An 18968-nucleotide genomic window follows, 5' to 3' on the forward strand; every position below is an offset into this window, starting at 1 on the left:
CCCCACCCCAAGCCATTATTCTAGGTATTATTCCAGCTCTTTTCAGCTTTTTCTGTTCATAATGATAAGCTGGCAAGCACTTCTGAAAAGTTAATCTTCTGTTAGTTTTGCTATTTGTACTACTATGGCAGTTGATTTGCTTTCCCTAATCCGGAGCAGAATCTCTTCCTTACGCACATAAGTGTATATTTTCATTTGATTAGTTCCGGGAGCCTGCCAATAAAACTTAAATTACATGGAGGCCATTTGTGTACAAGTTAATTTGATGGCTGCAGTCTCTAAACTGCCTATTCTAGTGCAGCAGAGACCAAGGATGGCCACAGACCAAGCAGTGCCCCAGGCAAGGAGTGCATTTGAAGCTCCACTCATTTATTCCAATTTTTACTTCTATTGAGTTGTTATCTGTCTGTCTGTCTGTCTGTCTATCTATCTATCTATCTATCTATCTATCTATCTATCATCTATCTATCTATCTATCTATCTATCTATCATCTATCATCATCTATCTCTTTCTGTCTGTCTGTCTTTCTATCTATCATTATATTTATATCCCACCTTTCCTCCATGGAGCTCAAGGTGGTATCTATGATTCTTCCCCCTCCTGGAAATTTAAAATGATTTCTTTAAAAAAAAAAAAATCAAGCTGCGGTTATAGGTGGGTGAGTAGGCCTAATCCTCAGTCCTCACATATGCTTGGGAGGGTCCTGCGAGGCTCAGATCCTCCTCAGTTGACCGAGGATCCCAGGTGTTGCTATTGTTCCTGAATAGAAGCAAATAGATCAACAGAAACCCTCAGGTGCCTCACCATAGCTGGGAGATTATCAGTATTACCTTCGCACCATCCCAAAGCATTGAGAAACCATAAACCTGAGAGATTTCTACCTGGAAAAAAGGTTCACCTTCTGTTCTATTGACTAGGAATCCAATATAAGCTGTTTGTTTCTGATAGCTGCCAAACATATTCTTCTTGGCTCAGTGCTTTGAGGACAGTTTGCTGTCAAAGAAGATGAGCCTTCAGGATTGGTGGAAAATAAGGGTGGGGTGGAATCTTGATTTTGCTCTCAGGTACTTTGTTAAGCACTGTTCATTTGGATATGATGTGTCATGATTAATATTCCCATCACAAAAATTGGTGCTTAGGTAGGAACCCAGATGTAATTTTTCTTCCAACTTGGTCTCCATTTCACTTCTTTGTCATTCCAGCACACACGACATCATCGATCACGCAGAATGAAAAATTATGTCACCTGCAACTTTACTTTGCTTTCTTGCCAACTTCCAGATGTGGTTCTTTGGCTTGGTTGTTAGGTTATTCAGTGGTACCTGAATCATTAGGAGGCTTCCAGAACTTATCCTGTGTGGGGCTCAATGGCGTGTGTTGAAATTTTTTGTAGAGGAACAGTTGGGGCCAGAGGTGCCAGCTTGTGAGTGCAATTGCTGGCAGTGGTGGTGCAGGGAAAATCATGACGTCCTGATGTCATGCGTGTGAGCGTTGCACCTGCCTCCCTAAGCTGGGCAGAAGCTTCCTGGGTTTGGGGAAGGAGGTACCAGGTCTCTGACAAGATGCTGGAAGCCTGCCCCCTCCTTTCCAAATCCGGGCAGGCTTTGGGAAGATGGCAGAAGGACTCTTGGCCCTGTCAGAGCCTCCCTCCCTAAGCTGGGTAGAAGCGTTCCAGGCTTTGAGAAGGCGCTAGGCTTTAATACTCTAATTTACCAGAAGCATTTAGGCGACTAGCTTAGTCCCCCTAGTCCAGTGACTGCATGCCTCTGGCGCTGGTTGTCTCAAGCATGTGAGAAGAGCCTGGCTGAATCAGATCAAAGATCTATCATGTCTAGCAATCTCTTGCCCACAGTGGCCTATAGAAAGTTTGCAAGCAGCACATGCTAGCAATAGCCCTCTCTTGCTGCTGTCCCCCAGGGGGGCATAATGTGTCTACTTATCTATTTGCAGTGGTACCTCTGGTTACGTACTTAATTCGTTCTGGAGGTCCCTTCTTAACCTGAAACTGTTCTTAACCTGAAGCACCACTTTAGCCAATGGGGCCTCCCGCTGCTGCCGCACCGCCGCCACACGACTTCTGTTCTCATCCTGAAGCAAAGTTCTTAACCCAAGGTACTATTTCTAGGTTAGTGGAGTCTGTAACCTGAAGTGTATATAACCTGAAGCGTATGTAACCTGAAGCGTATGTAACCCAAGGTACCACTGTATTATTAAATTTGTATACCACCCTATGCCCGCAGGTCTCAGGGCGGTTCACAGGATAATCTAATTCTGGAGTTAGGGAATGTGCACACAGACACACACATTCATCATGAGTTTTAACCATTACCAGACTTGTTCTGAAATAATTAGTCATGTTAAAGCCTTTTTTTAAAAAAAAGAAAAGAAAAGAATTGAAAGCCAATATTTTCCAACCATTTAAAATACCGCATTGGCCCAAAAATAAGGCACACTTTTCTCCCCAAATTCCGACCATGAAAAGTTAAAGTGTGGCTTATATTCGCGACCCTATAGTATGCAGCCAGGAGCGCGGGGCAAACAGCGCCAGGAGCGAGGCAAAGCAGAGCCCGCCCTGCGCATAGTCTCTCGTCCTCTCCCCCAAGGCTGGGAAGGGAGAGAAGAAAGGCCATCAGCAATGCAGCCCCGGCTCAGGATGCAGCCAGGAGCAGTGAGGAAGGGAGTGGCTTATATTTGTTTTTTTGTTTTTCTTTCCCCCTCCCCTCCAATTTTAAAGGTGCGGCTTATATTCGGGTACAGCTTATGTTCGGGCCAATTCCATAGGAGAGCAGCTTGCACAGTATATATGGGATTTCCAAGTGGCTTTCTATCCAGGCTCCAGGTTTAGCAGGAAATTTTAGAGGCTGAAGCAGCTAAAAGAACCATCTGCAAAACGCCCTGAAGTTGCTACAGCAGTGATATGAATTAGGAGTTTATTTGTGGTAAGTAATTTTACAGCGACTTATAAAAGCAGTTCACAGCAACCCTCTCTATATAATATTACACAAACGGCTGAGGACACAAGGATTGCCTTGTATGAGATGGGAGGGTCAGGGTGTGAGGGATCCATGATCGGAGCTCCTGACTTTTCTTTCTTTTGACTGTAAAGCAAGACTGTAAAGCAAGATGTGGATTCTGATTTTGATAGGCATCTGGCTGGGCTTCCCCAGCCACTCTGGGCAGCTCCCAATAGAGTATTAAAAACATGATAAAACATCTAATATTAAAAACTGTCCTGAACAGGGCTGCCTTCAGATGTTTTCTAAAAGTCAGGTAGTTGTTTATTTCCTTGACATCTGATGGGAGGGCGTTCCACAGGCCAGGCGCCACTACTGAGAAGCCCTCTGCCTGGTTCCCTGCAACCTCACTTCTCACAGTAAGGGAAGCACTAGAAGGCCCTCAAAACTGGACCTCAGTGTCTGGGCTGAACGATGGGGATGTAAACGCTCCTTCAAGTATACTGGGCCGAGGCCGTTTAGGGCTTTAGAAGTCAGCATCAACACTTAATTATGCTCAGAAACGTAACTGTAGAAACCACTTACAGAAACTAGCATTCAGAATATGAAATATGAAATGCTACTCATAGATTTGTCTTAGAGTGACACATCTGTTTGCAAAATATTTACAGATTGCCATGAAGATAGGGCATAGGCAAGACCATGAAACCATCCTAGCTGGTTGAGAGGCCCTTCAAATAGAACACCTGGGAATTACCTGGCCACTTCCAGGAGTTCCAGCTGTCCTCTGATGCTCTGAGGCAACCTAGAAGACAAATGACTTATCTTGAGAGTGGCTAGAATTAAGGAGAAATCTTGCAATTCTCCCTACTTCTGACATCTGAATAGCTATTAGCGCTGGGCCAGATGGGCCATGCTCTTACTTAGCTATGGCAAATCAGGAAAAAACCATACAAATAAAATATTCTACACCGTTTATATTTTTAAGTTTCCACTCAGTTTTCGGTCACTGCTTGGACCCCTGCAACATTGCACTACCTTGGCTGATTATAGTGCAAGCAAATTGTTCCTTTTGAGAAGAATTTTCTAGCACAGCTGTCAGATTGGTTCAGTCGATTGTCTAGTTTTAAACATCATGGCTTCACATAGTTAAAGCACTGATGCACAGCTTGGCCAATTTACATGAAGCTGGGGATACTACCCACAGGGCCTGAAATGTTGTGAATGTGAGTGGATAAATGAAGGAAAGCTTTGCCTGTAAGCAATTTGCATTGCCATAAAAGCTCAGTTGATATTAACAAACAAAACGCTAAAATAAAATAAATTAACCCCATATTCCACTTGCACTAAAGACATATAAAAGTGGGGGAAGTATTACTTTAGTTCCTTCTGGTTGTTTTTCATGGCTTAACAGTTTGACAATGAGAATTTTGTTTTTTAAAAGTCCTTGTGTATGTCTAGATTACCAGTCATACTGTAATCTCAACTTTAATTACAAATACGTAAGTACAGCATAGCTGAATCAAACGAGAACTCCTTCAATAAGTCTGAATTGGATCTAGAGAGAGTACATCTTCTACCAGACTTTACCCCTCCCTGTTAAACTCTCAGCTTCTTTAATCAAACCGTAAAACTCCTGTTTCCTTGCACTGAGCAATGGTATCAGTCCCATCACCCTGCAGCTAGATTTCCTATTGAAGAGAACATAAAAACCATTAAAGGATCATTAAAGTTATTTTGACTCGACCTCAGTCATTCATGCCCTAGTCACCTCTAGGTTGGGTTACTGTAATTCATTCTATGCTGAGCTGTCTATGGAGACAATTCAGACAATTCACTTGTTTCAGAATGTTGGATGCCAGGGGGTTGGCTGAAGCCCAAAGATCTGAATGCATTACTTCAATCCTTTACCCGGTTCATTAGTAACAACTTGCTGTTGGTTTTGACCTTGAAAGTCAAGGTATGGCACCAGAGCATGTTGGGCACTGTCTCCACTCATGAGAAATGATTTGAGAATTTTGTGGGACCCAATTTTGCATGAGGAGTGGCAAGCGGAGTCAAGAGAGAGGGGCTTTTCAGTTACAATATCCAGATTATGGAACACCCTACTCAGGGCAACATGCTTGGTCCAACCCAGATGCTTTATTCCAGTGTGCTTCTAGTTAAACATTACATATTTTTACATGATTGCCATTTTATTATTTTACAGTTTATTTTATCTGTAGCTTTGTTGTTTCAATTTCAGGTATTGTAGGAAGGCAGGCTATTATTATTATATGTTTATTTTGCAGGGATTTGACACTCATTTTTTAAGTACTGCTGTCACAACCCCAAGTAAAACCATAATAATAGACCCATTCAGAGTAACCAGACAGCTAATCTCACAACAATCTACTACAACTGGAGGTCTTATGTCGAAACAGGGCCCTATCTCAGAAAAAGTTCTACAGAGGTGCGAAAGATGCAGAAAAGGTCAACCAAATTAATCAAAGAATTGGGGAGGGGGCAGTTTCCCTAAGAATAAAGAGTCAAGAGTTTTGAGCTTTTTAGATTAGGGCACAGAAAGAACCATTTACAGCTCATGAGCCAGATTTGCACCTGTCCACCTTTCGCTGTGGGTTAAAGCCTCAGCGCCTAGGGCTTGCCGATCGAAAGGTCGGCGGTTCGAATCCCTGCGGCGGGGTGCGCTCCCGCTGCTCGGTCCCAGCGCCTGCCAACCTAGCAGTTCGAAAGCACCTCCGGGTGCAAGTAGATAAATAGGGACCGCTTACCAGCGGGAAGGTAAACGGCGTTTCCGTGTGCGGCTCTGGCTCGCCAGAGCAGCGATGTCACGCTGGCCACGTGACCCGGAAGTGTCTCCGGACAGCGCTGGCCCCTGGCCTCTTAAGTGAGATGGGCGCACAACCCCAGAGTCTGTCAAGACTGGCCCGTACGGGCAGGGGTACCTTTACCTTTACCTTTACCTTTCTGAGGCAAAATGGATGTGGTCAGGGGAAAGGGGGCATGGTCTGAGGGAAAGGGGGAAATGACTGGGGCTCACGGTAGGCATTTGAAAACTATATACTGTATGATGCAGAAAAGTAGTCAATGTTAGTAATTCAGGGTAATTAATTTAAACTGATAAGCAGTAGATTCAGGAGAGGCAAAATCATAGAACAATTCTGTGACAAAAGGAAACCAGCCATTATGTAATTTATTGTCACAAGATGTAGTGATGGCTTTAAAAGGGGTTTAGATGAATTAGTACAGGTTAGGTCTACCTGTAACTATTAGCCATGGTAGGTTAGTAGAACGTTCAAGCATGGAGACAGTATTCCACAGAACATGGAATAATGTTTGACATTTTATTATGCTTTTATATTTTGCTGGAAGCTGCCCAGCGTGGCTGGGTGTAAAATAACAACAATAACAATATTATTTTAGTATTTGGGGTGGGATGGGGTGAGGGTGGGGGATACACAGAATAACAGCTTCTGGGAGCAGGTGGAAGAAAGTATGTTGTCTTCATGCCCTGCTTTCTAGAGACATTTGGCTGGTTATTGTGAGGAGAAGGCAGACAGAAGAAGAAGGGTCCCTGGTGTAATGTGCCAGTTCTCTCTTTATATATCAGACTGCCCTAGCAAGAACATAGTCTTGACAATAACAAAAAATATATATGTTGCATTTCCTAAATAATTACATACTGAAGCTTGTGAAATTTTTGTTGGGTAAGAGTCAAAGCCTGAAATCCTAGACAGTGGGACCTCCACGAACGTAATTTGTTCTGGAGGTCCGTTCTTAACCCGAAACTGTTCTTAACCTGAGGCGCGCTTTCGCTAATGGGGCCTCCTGCTGATGCTGTGCCGCTGGCGTGCGACTTCTGCTCGCATCCCGGGGCAAAGTTCGCTACCAGGAGCATCTACATCTGGGTTAGTGGCGCTCGTTACCTGAAGCGTTCATAAGGAGAATGGTACGTAACCTGAGGTTCCACTGTACACACTTATCTAAGAGAATTTTCCATTGAATTCAATAGCACTTACCTCTGAATAGACATGCACTGGATTGTGCTGCATAGGATATCCCAACCATCACATTTATTATCGCTAGTTTCTGTTTCGAGTAAAGAGAATAATATTTTAACAGCACATCCATTGCTCATTTATCTTAATCATGACAAGCGTTAACCTTATTTAATTTAAACAAACAAACCAGCAATAAATTCCAGGATCCTTCTTTAATTTGGTTATGAGAATTGGCCGTGAACCTTCTTATGGCAAGATTTTTGTGCACTCACTCAAAAACTATTTCATAGGCAGAAAATTAGCCTACAAAGCTTTATTTCTTGAAGGGGGGGGGGTAATCTAAATTTGCTATATTTCTGTCTGCTGGCCAGCTATTAAAGGCATAGAAATCTGCAATCACCTCTGATACTGTTGATGGCATTGTCATTATTTTTATCTCAGTCGGTAGAGCATGAGACTCTTAATCTCAAGGTAATGGGTTTGAGACCCACATTGGGGACAGATTCCTGCATTGTAGGGGGTTGGACTAGATGTCCATCATGGTCCCTTCCAACCCTACAATTATATGATTCTATGATACTAATTGTAATGTATGGGGGCTAGATAAAGGTGGTCATATACTATATATGCAGCAGCCCAATATCCATTTACTTCAGAGTAAGGATGTGGGTGGCACTGTGGGTTAAACCACAGAGCTTAGGGCTTGCTGATCGAAGCCCTGCAACAGGGTGAGCTCCCGTTGCTCAGTCCCTGCTCCTGCCAACCTAGCAGTTTGAAAGCACGTCAAAGTGCAAGTAGATAAATAGGTACCGCTCCGGCAGGAAGGTAAACGGCGTTTCCGTGCGCTGCTCTGGTTCGCCAGAAGCGGCTTAGTCATGCTGGCCACATGACGCGGAAGCTGTACGCCGGCTCCCTCGACCAATAAAGCGAGATGAGGACCACAACCCCTGAGTCGTCCATGACTGGACCGAATGGTCAGGGGTCCCTTTGCCTTTACCTTTAAGGACCTCTGAACTCAACTCGACTTACTTCTGAGTGGACACGTATCAAATAGTGTGTTTTAAGTTGCACAGAATGCTAAAACACACACACTTCTCTCTACCCCACATTAAAGGCAAGCTACCGATATTTTCTCAGCTTCATATCACTGTGTACATTTGCTTTCCTATGTAGGGAAAGGGGGCTTAGGTCAAAACAACAAACTTATTAATTAAGGCTGCTATCCAGGTTGCACCCTTGCTTGCAGGTGTTAAGTCCCATTGAATAAAGTGGGACTTACGTTAAAGCAAGCAAGCAAAGAACCAGGTTTCACAGTAGCGATCGCTTTATGTTCAGGAATAGTATACATAAAATAATAAGGAAACCCTACGAAAGAGGAAGCGCGGGGGGGGGGGGGGACTCAGAACAGTGGTTCTCAAACTTCTTCCCTCTGAACCACATTTTCCCATCAGATGTCAAGGTAGTAAAGAACTACACAACTTTTAGAAGACATCTGAAGGCATCCCTGTATCAGGAAGTTTTTAATGTTTGACGTTTTATTAAGCTTTTATATGTGCTGGAAGCCACCCAGAGTGGCTGGGGAAACCCAACAAGGTGGGCCGGGTATAAATAATAAAACTAATAACGAAAACATATTTAATAATAATAATAGTAATGTGCTCATGCTGCACTAATTTTTTTTATCAATAAGAAATACATTGGGAAACAAAAAGCAACAACTCCTAGCAGTGCTTGATTTTGAAAAGATGCATATTCCACATTCTGCGAATATTTATGTGTGTATGTGTATACAGAATGGTACCTCTGGTTGTGAACGAGATCCGTTCCAGAGGCTCGTTCGCAACATGAAAAGAAGGCAACCCACAGTGGCGTGTCTGCGCACACGCGGGTTGCGACTTGCCACTTCTGCGCATGCATGTGACGTCGTTTTGCGTGTCTGCGCATGCGCGAGCAGCAGCGAAACCCGGAATTAACCCTTTCCGGTACTTCCGGGTTGGCGTGGGACGCAACCTGAAAAAACGTAACATGAAGCAAACGTAACATGAGGTATGAATGTATATATATGTGTGTGTGTGTGCGTGTCTGTGTGTATAATAGAAACACACACACACACATATATATATATACAGAGAGAAACACACACATGCACACATATATACATACGCATGTCTAGTACTGTATAGTATAGTATAGTATAGTATAGTATAGTATAGTATAGTATAGTATAGTATAGTATAGTGAAATGTTTAAACGCTTCTTTGAGCGGGTCCCGCCACACCTGCCATCCTCTCCTGCCGCACCTGCGCGGCGCTCCGCACCCTTTGAGAACCACCGCCACGGAACGGACTACATTTCCCAGAAGGCTTTGCCCAGTAGCAGGCTCGCTTCTGGATTGGTGCTCCTCGGGGCCCAATCAGCGCGGAGGAGAACGGCGTGGATAACGGCGTTTCCCAGGTGCTTGTGGCGGAGACTGACGCGCCGGCGCCCGTTGGAAGCCATGGCCCCGTCACGGCGCCTGGCGCCGCACCTGCCTGTGGGGAGCAGCCTCCTTCCCCCCCTCCTCCTCCTCCTCTTCCTCCTTTGTGTCCAGTTCGGGGGAGGCCAGAAGAAGAAGGAGGTAGAGCCGTTCTCTTCTCTCCCGTTTCCACGCGCCCCACCCGCGCGACCCTCCTGCCTCCCTGTGTGTGTCAAGGGGGGGGGGGGGGGAGAGATAGCTAGGGTTCAACACACAAACCCCTCCAGCTCCCTTTGTTTATGAGTTTAATATATTCTCCACCTCCCCCCCCCCCGCAGCTCCTTTGTGTTGGTATATATATATATATATTTAATATCCTTTTCTATTTGTTTGTTTGTTTGTTGTCTTCTATTTACAATTTTATTTATACAATGTGAATGCCCACATTTAAGATTTCATTATTAGGTGTCATTTATAGCAATCGTTCCCACCCCCCTCCTTCTCGCTGCCTCTTCCCTCCACACAGTCATCCATCCCTCTGAGGGACAACCATAGGTTGGACATGTGGGAAAGATGGATCCTTAAGATTTCTGGAAATGCCTAGAAATGTTCGTTATTATGCTACGTGGAGTTTGTGTGTGTGTGTTTTTGTGTGTTGTAAGCTGCCCTTTGATCTTCGGATGAAGGGCGGTAAACATTAATAATCAGTGCTTTTAAAAATAATAATAATAATGTTTAGGGGTCCTCTCATTTTGACTCAAAATCACCATTTTATAGTTCAAATCGGGGGGAAATAAACACAGCAAATGGAGAAAAGTAGAACGATTCACAAAATGTTTAGGGGTATGCGTTCCCCTGCGGAAAAAAAAAGCACTGATAATAATAGGAATGTGGAGAAGGTTAGGTGGGTGTTTTCCTTGCTCAGGACTGCTGATCAAAAGCTGTGTGGCAGGTGAGAATTCTACCACTGAACCACCAATGCAAAAGCTGTATCAGATAAGAGACATAACTAGTGTTTAAACCCAGAACCTGTTTTCTATTGTTTAATATGTTTTTTGAATTAATTACAAAAAAACCCCACCCCTCAAAAATGTTGTTAGATCGTGTAAGCAAAATCAGTTCTACATCTCATATCCCACAGCTTGTTTTATCGATGGAACATGTGGTGTTACAGTGGAGAAAAAGAAAGTGCCTCTGAGCATGTGATGAAAGTCTCTTCTGACATAAACACAAGCACCTATTTGGAAATAAGTGGAAAGGAATTCCTGATCACACTGTGTGATTTTCACATGGCAGGAACATCCTTTTAGTAATTAATGACTGCTTTGTTGTTGTTTTCCTTCCTTTCTCCCTTGTACTTCTCACTATGTTTTGATACCACCAGTGACATTTAAGCCCACCTTAATCACTTGTACAATTTCCTATTCGTTGGCCATTGTCCTTACATTTGTCCCATATATACACCCTCTCCTAACTGCTGCATAGTGCAGAATGTTATATATTGAAATAGCTGTTGTGGTTAAATTAATATCAGCAATAATTCTGCCTCTTAAGTTTTCATAAATTAGTAGCACATCCAATACTGCTTTTGGAGATTTCTGTAATATAGACCCTTCCCTAGTCTTTTTGCCATCAATACATGCTATTTTTTCCTTCTCCATTCCTTTCTCCATTTAATGCCAGACATCCAGTATTATCCCCTGAAAAATGGGGGAACCTCCTGTCTTGCAGAGATAAAATAACACTGCTGCTCTTGGCTTGAATTAACTGTCTCTCTAGCTCACTTGATTATGTTATTATTATTTTATTTTATTTTATTTGCATGTTTACCAAGAAAAAAGGGAAAAGTGAATTAAAGAGAAGAAAAAATAAAGATAAAATATAATATACAAATAATAGTAATAATACAGATAATAACAGTAAATCAAATCAGCATCAACTATGAATACCATGACCATCAGTACATGGGTCTTAAATTAAACATATAAGTAAGTACAGTATAAATCCTTCAGATTTCCAAATAGGTATTCCCACAAGATTGATGCTTATGTTTTTGAATGTAGCCATGGCAATAAGGTCTTCAGACAACTACATAATAGACAGTAGGTCTGCATCCTTCCACACTTATACTTCAAGTCTCTTAGCCACCATTGGCTACTGATTGGGATTAGACTCCTTGCTTTATCATTTAACATGCATAGAAGGGGTGGGGAAATACTTTATATCTATGAACCTGGATTAATTATTCTGAAAACATTTAACTTTCTGGCTTTGTAGCATGTATTCAGTGAGTAATGCCTTTTGTGACTGGACAACTTCTAACCAGTATATGAATAGCTGGTATGCAACAACACTATGGAATTATTCATAATATATAAATATTGTGAGATGAAGTTTATAAATATAAGTGTTCTACTTTGTGAGCCTCGTAGTCAGTAAATGTCTTCTACCCTATCCTTTGTGATCACAATATGCTGGGCACATGATTTACACCCAAACAAACAATTGTAATTTGTTTGAGATAATGAGAAACACTGTAGCTGCTGATCTTAGCACTTATACAATAAAAATGTGACAATATGCAACCCTGATGCTTATCTGCAGCTTGTACTAATAATAAAAAATACATGTGGCTAGCTTTTATACTAAATGAACTTGTAAACAAATTTGCAACAGCCTGCAAGCCCTCACCATTGCTTCAGCAGCTGTCTGTTCCCCATCAGGCTACTGCTGCAAATAAAGGAACGCTGATGTATTTAGGATCAGGATCTTTAGGAAGTTTTAAAATTATTTTTCCATTGCTTTATGTATTGCAGGATGTGTGTCTCTTTCTGATTCATCCAGGGTTTTTTTATGAGCCAAGTGCTGTATTTCATGACTTCAGTTAAGAGTTAACCAGTAGAAAGTGAGTCTCCTGAAATTGGTGATATTTCTGAGTAAAAATGGCCAGAATAGTAAAGTGTTGAATTATTTTAATTTGAATCTTTGCTATAAACCAAGTGGGGTGCCATTTGCTTTTACCAAAGTGTGGTCTGTAAGCCTTAACCTGGGAATAGCCCCATTGAGCTTGGTGGGACAAATTCCTGTGAAGGCATATCTACAGGTTTGTGTTGTTAGAATTAGATTGGAGGAAAAGTAGAAATGGAGACCTGAGTGCATCAGTGGAAAAAGGGATCCTGCCCTTGTTTGGTTTTATTATGGCTTCTGCTTCTCATAATAATAATAATAATAATAAGGCATTATTAATACCCCGCCCATCTGGCTGGGCTTCCCTAGCCACTCTGGGTGGCTTCCAACAAAATATTAAAATACCGTAAAACATCAAACATTAAAAGCTTCCCTAAACAGGGCTGCCTTCAGATGTCTTCTAAAAGTCTGGTAGTTGTTGTTCTCTTTGACATCTGGTGGGATGTCGTTCCACAGGGGAGGCGCCTCTACTGAGAAGGCCCTCTGTCTGGTTCCCTGTAACTTGACTTCTCGCAGTGAGGGAACGGCCAGAAGGCCCTCGGCGCTGGATCTCAGTGTCCGGGTAGAACAATGGGGATGGAGACGCTCCTTCAGATATACTGGACCCGAGAGGTGGGACCGATATCCCTAGCCCTTATCAGGCTGCCTTTTAGTTAGCACTTAATTCAGAGACCCATGGTTCAAGACTTGGAAAGCAGAGCCCTTCCTCCTGCTTCATGTGGCTTGTGGTTGCCCTTTTCTCTCTACTGAGTAATTGTGGTCTGCCTATACCTTCATTCTTTCCTTCTTCTGCTACAAGGCCTTTCCATAAAAAAAAGGTTCTGGAGCTGTGCTCTTAGGAACATAAAGAAGAGCTTGGCTGGGTCTGGCCAAAGGGCATCTTCCTATGGGAAACCCGCAAGCAGGACTTGACTGTAACAGTACTCTCCCCATGTGTGATTCCCAGCAGCCGCTCTTCAGAGGCATACTTCCTGCATTGTAGCTAGTAATGATTGATAGGCTTATCCCCCATGAATTTTTCCATTCCTCTTTTAAAGCTGTCCAAGTGGTGGGCCATCACTACACCATGTGCAGGTAATATCCATAGTTTAACTAGGAAACCCCAACTCCAATTAAGACCTGCTTCTAAGTCCCAAAAAGTTAAAAAGGTGAAAAGCAAAGGGTAAAGGACTAGAATTGAGTGAGAGAAATGGGAGGGCAAGATTGCGTTTTTAAAAGGCTGTGTAAAACTTGTGGAGAGGCTAAATAAGAAGATGTTGACATGGGGGAGAACTTTGTGGGAAAGGAAGAAACTAACAGAAAGAGATAGATATGCTGGGATGAGGATTGCATGGGAAAGAAGGAGCATGAACAAAAGCGCGGCAGAAAAGATAGAGAATAGAAGAAGCGGAGGAAAAGTGGGAAGCAGAATTAGCGAGAATAATAAATTTTGAATGGCATACATTGCATTGAATCTAGTCACATAGTTCTATTGTAAGTCATGTTGTTCATGTTTTAAAAGAAAATCAGTGTAGGCACAGAAACGATGTAAGAGAAATATATATATATATATTGGGGGGGGGGGGGACATGAACTGTCTTAAGTAGATCTTTAGTCCTGCAGGAAAGGGAGGATGTGTGCTATGAATGTGCTGGAGGGGATAAAAATAGTCTCAGTATTATTTTAGTGTATTGTTTGATGGACTAAGTAAAATGAGACAGCAGCCAAATCTTGCTGCTGTACCACCAAAATGTAGATAAGTTGAGCTGATTGAGTTTGAAGGAACAAAGTTGGGGACAGAGGGTGTAAGGGAAGGCAAATGTCAGGTTGTATATAGAGTGCTCCTTGTTGGAGGAGGAGATGCTTGCTTTGTGCTTTCTTCAGCAATCCAGGTGGCTAGTCATCAAGTCATTTTTGTTGTTCCTAAAGCTCACCCCAGCGCTTTAAGTTTAATCTGAACTTCTTCCCTCCTTACATGGATGGGGTGGGTGGGGAAAGAGAGACTGTATCAAAACTTTCTATTTTACTGGACCTAGACGTGTACTTGAAAATCTATCATCCTCTCCCCCTTCACTCATTAGCTATGGATACTTAATTGGCCTTCAAAAGCTTTGGAACCCTTCCTGGTTTTTCTGGTGGCTGAGCCAATTCTTTATTCAGTTCCTTAGAGATCATGGGGCGAATTGCATCTGGCCTTGGCGGTCTGATATGCCAGATTCTATTTTTAATGTGTTGATCTCACCTGTCTTAGTATTGAGAACAGAATTTGTTTGCAAATTGCAATAACACAGTTTGCATGTTTTCACAAAGAACGTTACCACACTTGTCCTTTATGAACCCTATGTGTTTTGATTCTTTTTCTCACAAGGAATGGTGCGCTACTTTCACTTTCTCTTCTTTGTATTAAAATGCATTGCTTGAAAGATGAAAATGATAACTGAGGAGGCTACCTTTATAGCATTAGCATGGAAAAGTTTGTGATCATCAGTTTCACGAACTTTCTCATGAGTGTTCCTTGTGGAACAGATGTATTGATGACATGGATGTTAGAAACTTGTATTTCTATTTTAATTCAGCTGTTTTAATAAGTAGTGGTGATATCTGACTGGTTGGAAAGGTAACCTGTTAATTCATATTGTAGTTTGGTTGAAATAGCTAGGACAACTCCGTGGTGGGTACAGTGGTTTTGGCCAAAGAGACAATGTGTACATTGCAAGAAAGGGTATGTTCAAGAAATGAAGTTTTAATGCATTTTGCATGAGGCTACATTTGTGGAGTCTGGATGCCTTCAGGCATGGATCTCACACATTTTCTTCAAAAACACAAATTGTGTTCCTGTAAATCATTTGATCTATTGCACAAAGTGTACTTTAAATCAGTGATCAAACGACATGTTGGGGCATATTAGAGCCAAAGCATGTTTTGAAAAATTAAGCAGTTATATTTTATGCAACCATTACTCTAGGGCTGTTGAAGAAGGGTGGCCTAGTTACATTAGGGAGAGGAAGTAAGGAAGCGCTGAGGTTTCCTGATGGCAACCTTTTCAATCAACAGCTGAAGAGAATCTCTGAAGAATCTTCATTGCCTAGAAAGCACTGGGTAAACAGGGTGGGTATGGTGCAAAAAGATGTCTGGCCTTTATTCTTGAAACTGACTGAGAAAGTAATATGTTTTTTGAGCACTGAGGAGAGAATGCCTCCAATTTTAATCCAGGAAAAAAAATGTGCTCTCGGTATTGAGAAATGCGACCTTGAACATTGCCAAATAGAAGCACAAATTTCTCCTCTAAGGCCCTTTCTCTCTCAACTCTACTGCTGTATTTGGTCTGTATATCCCATCAGGCCCAGCTAACATAGCCAGGGGCTGGGGATGAGAGGAGATGATGTAGTCCAAAACATCTGGAGGGCACCAGGTGGATGAAGGCTGGTCTAGACCTTTATTTTCTGCAATGCAGTTGATTCAGTGCAATGAATTGCTTCATCTGCTTTCCTAGCCATGCTTTAGGCCGTCTGCATGTGGAAAGTATAAACTCTGGAGACAAAACACTCCTTTGAAAAATGCAAAAGGCCTGTGATGCTACCTCCAGATCTTCCTTCCCTTTAAAAAAGAGAATCAGGCTGAAAATGCAGCATGTGCAGAAAAATATCAGGATCAGCCTTTAGATCAATTTTGTCTTAATTGTGCTAGATTTGACTCTTGGCCAGGGTGGTACTAATGGAGAGCAAATGAATGTAAAGTAAGAGCAGAAAGGTTAAGGTGTCCTCTTTTGCATTTTTGGACAAAGTTCAGAAGATGCTTACAGAGATTCTCGGTGAAAGTAGCCCTGGAAAACAAAATAAGTGATGTCTGTTCTCTTCTGGTAGAGGAATCCCTAATTTTAGATGTGGAACTATTTCTGTTGTTAAAAAAAATTCTATACCACCCTTCATCCGAGGATCACAGGGTGGTTTGCAATATAAAAACACAAAAATACAAACCATAATAAACAAAAGCAACACAGAGACAAATGTTCTCTGGAGGAAATTTGCCTCTCTACTTCACACCATATTGCCCTTTCTACAGGCTATCTGACTTCTTACACATACCACTTTGAAATACTTCAGAATATATTTATGAACTAAGGTTAGGAGAGTCTGAAAGGTAGATACATGTTGATTGAAACATTTATCTGTGGGAATGGTATTGTCCATGTTACAGGAATTTGTTACAGGAATTTTATAGGAAGTTGCCCTGAGAGGAGATGAAAGTATAGTTGTACCTTGGATCCTGAACGCCTTGCAAGTTGAACATTTTGGCTCCCGAATTCCACAAACCCAGAAGTGAGTGTTCCAGTTTGTGAACATTCTTTGGTACCCGAACGTCCAACGCAGCTTCCAATTGACTGCAGTAGTTTCCTGTAGCCAATCAGAAGCTGCACCTTGGTTTCTGAACATTTTGGAACTTGAACGGACTTTCAGAATGGATTCTGTTCGACTTCTGAGGTACCACTGTATTCACCTGTTGAGAGGGCAGCATCAGCAAACATTGATCTTAATTGGCTTTTTGACTTCATCATGTATCCAGTTCTTGCTATCTCTCATTCCAGTATTCTCCATGTGATCCCTGACTGGTTTGGATTGCCCATATGATTGTTCCCAAGAAAAATGTCCTCTCCAGCATTACCACATGCTCTGAGCTTTGAGCTCTGACATAATTACTGTGCCTGATACTAGAATAAAACTTCTGAAATGATAATGTCGATTCAAGTAATTGATAAGGGGGTTTATAGGAAGTATTGAGGTGGAAAATTTTCTGATGCTTATTTAGCATCTACAGTGTGATCTGATGTAACATATTTAACTTATATTTAGTAAGCAAGTTTAAAAACACTTGCAATCTGATGTGCAGTAAGAATCTTCACTTTGATTAGAGCTGCAAATGCAATCAGGTGAATTCATAAGTTGATCTTTGGTTAGAGTTACTAAGTATTTTTGTGGTTTTTAATTTACCCTTTCTGGGTTAAAAATCAATAAAACATACATATCACCAGACTTTTCCTAAGTGTAACCACCAGAATAACATTAATTACAAGTTTGGAACTGCCAAACTTGCCTCATATTGCGTTGACCACCACCATTTTACTAATGACTTTTATGAAGCAATTAATTTTTAGACATTGAACATTTCCCATACCTCAGACTTGAATAAAGTCATTATATATTACCTTATCATTGTTCCAACATCAGTTTCATCTCTTTTGTTCTCATGCTAGATCTAAATGTAACTTTTTTATAGCTGCCTCTGAAAATGTTGTTTGGCTGCAATCCAATGCAGAGCATGTTTAATATGGATGAAAATCTACAGGCTGTAAGCGTTCTTAACTCCGTGTTGGTGTGTGCTTCTTTTCCTGATATACATATAAAAATAAATCTTGAAGATAATCAGTCATGAAGCTAAGGTTCTAATGGAGTTGGAAACTGTAAAATAGGATGTGCAAGGCTATGGAGTTACTGTACATCTGTTAGTTTTAATTCTGGAAAAGGAACCACAATTGATTAAAGTCAGTCCTGAATTCTTCAAGGTTTAGATTTCTCCCCTTAAAACAATGCGTAAGCTGCAGTGATTCCCTGTCCTCCACCCACTCTTCATAATGGCTGACAGTTGAAATATAGCTGGCCTTTTGAACGTAGCTTCTTACTTGGAAGGTGGGAGGCTTTGCCCCTTAGAAAACGTTCATTTTTAGTTGAATTATGCCATCCTTGGATGGGCAAACTTTTTGGGCAACCCTACATGGAACATTTTGGACACCTATTGGACTTCCATTATCACCTCTTTTTGAACATGTCTATCATTTATCAGTCTGTTTTGAGGCCAAACACTGCATTGTTGTTTTTTTTAAAAGTCCAGGCATAATGAAGCCTTTCTGCCTTTTTTGCTTTTCTGCCTCTGCTGATGCATCACTTCCACTTCTGTTCATGCCTCTTGAGGCAAACAGCAGCATCTGCAACACCTCTTCTACCATTGGCAACTATTCCTGATAGCTCTGAGAAGAAAGTGAGGTGGCAATTTTGCTGATGGATCACTGGGGAAATAGATTTAAGAACAGGGAAGAGCTTAGTGAGGTGACACGGCAGATGGTTGATGGAATATGAACATTTTAATGAAGGAGAACAGGTTCTAGCAGGTTTAGTATAGTAGATGTGTGACCTGTCAGCCAAGCTACCCCCAGGTAAAATCTCATCCACAGATTCATTAGGTAGCTTCAGGCAGTACTCACTCTACCATCAGTCTAACCTTCCTTACAGGGCTGTTGTAGGGACTCTAGGGCAATATATGGGAAGTACTTTGAATGTTCAAAGTGCTTCATAAATTGTGGTTTTTGTAATTGTCAGGGAATGAAATAGTGATAATAGGTATCATGTAAATCTGCATAGGCTCCTGTTCTAAATGCCACACTGAATGCATGAATTTTGGGTGGAGTGATGGTGCACAATATTCTGCCTCCTCCTTGCGTTGGATACGTGCATGGAGGGCTTCAAATGAACAGCCCTTTTGTGTATATTTCCCTTTCTCCAAGCAGCTCAAGGAGCAGTTATCTTTGAAACAAGATAACCCCGTGAAGTAGGTAAGGC

General features: G+C 41.8%; 1 protein-coding gene and 1 long non-coding RNA gene across 4 annotated transcripts in view; one reads left to right on the forward strand and one right to left on the reverse strand.

The window, feature by feature from the left end:
- LOC307223643 overlaps positions 1 to 9368 on the reverse strand; it is a 39217-nt gene extending 29849 nt beyond the window's left edge. The window contains exons 1-3 of one of the 3 annotated variants that reach the window (XR_013842140.1): positions 9235 to 9362; positions 6975 to 7044; positions 3713 to 3760 (exon numbers count right to left, since the gene is read on the reverse strand). This is a non-coding gene — a long non-coding RNA (uncharacterized lncRNA). Of the gene's footprint in view, positions 1 to 3712; positions 3761 to 6974; positions 7045 to 9234 lie in introns of all 3 variants that reach the window. The other 2 variants (XR_013842142.1, XR_013842141.1) reach the window with 2 other exon arrangements.
- A 12-nt stretch (positions 9369 to 9380) lies between these two features.
- The window catches only part of TUSC3 (tumor suppressor candidate 3), a 130837-nt gene continuing 121249 nt past the window's right edge, over positions 9381 to 18968 (forward strand). The window contains exon 1 of the mRNA XM_079989812.1: positions 9381 to 9573. Coding sequence (XP_079845938.1) covers positions 9454 to 9573 — 120 coding nt within the window. The 5' untranslated portion in view covers positions 9381 to 9453. The remainder of the gene's footprint in view (positions 9574 to 18968) is intronic.

This window comes from Podarcis cretensis (genome assembly GCF_951804945.1).
Source record: "Podarcis cretensis genome assembly, chromosome: 9".
NCBI classification, from domain to species: Eukaryota; Metazoa; Chordata; class Lepidosauria; order Squamata; family Lacertidae; genus Podarcis; species Podarcis cretensis.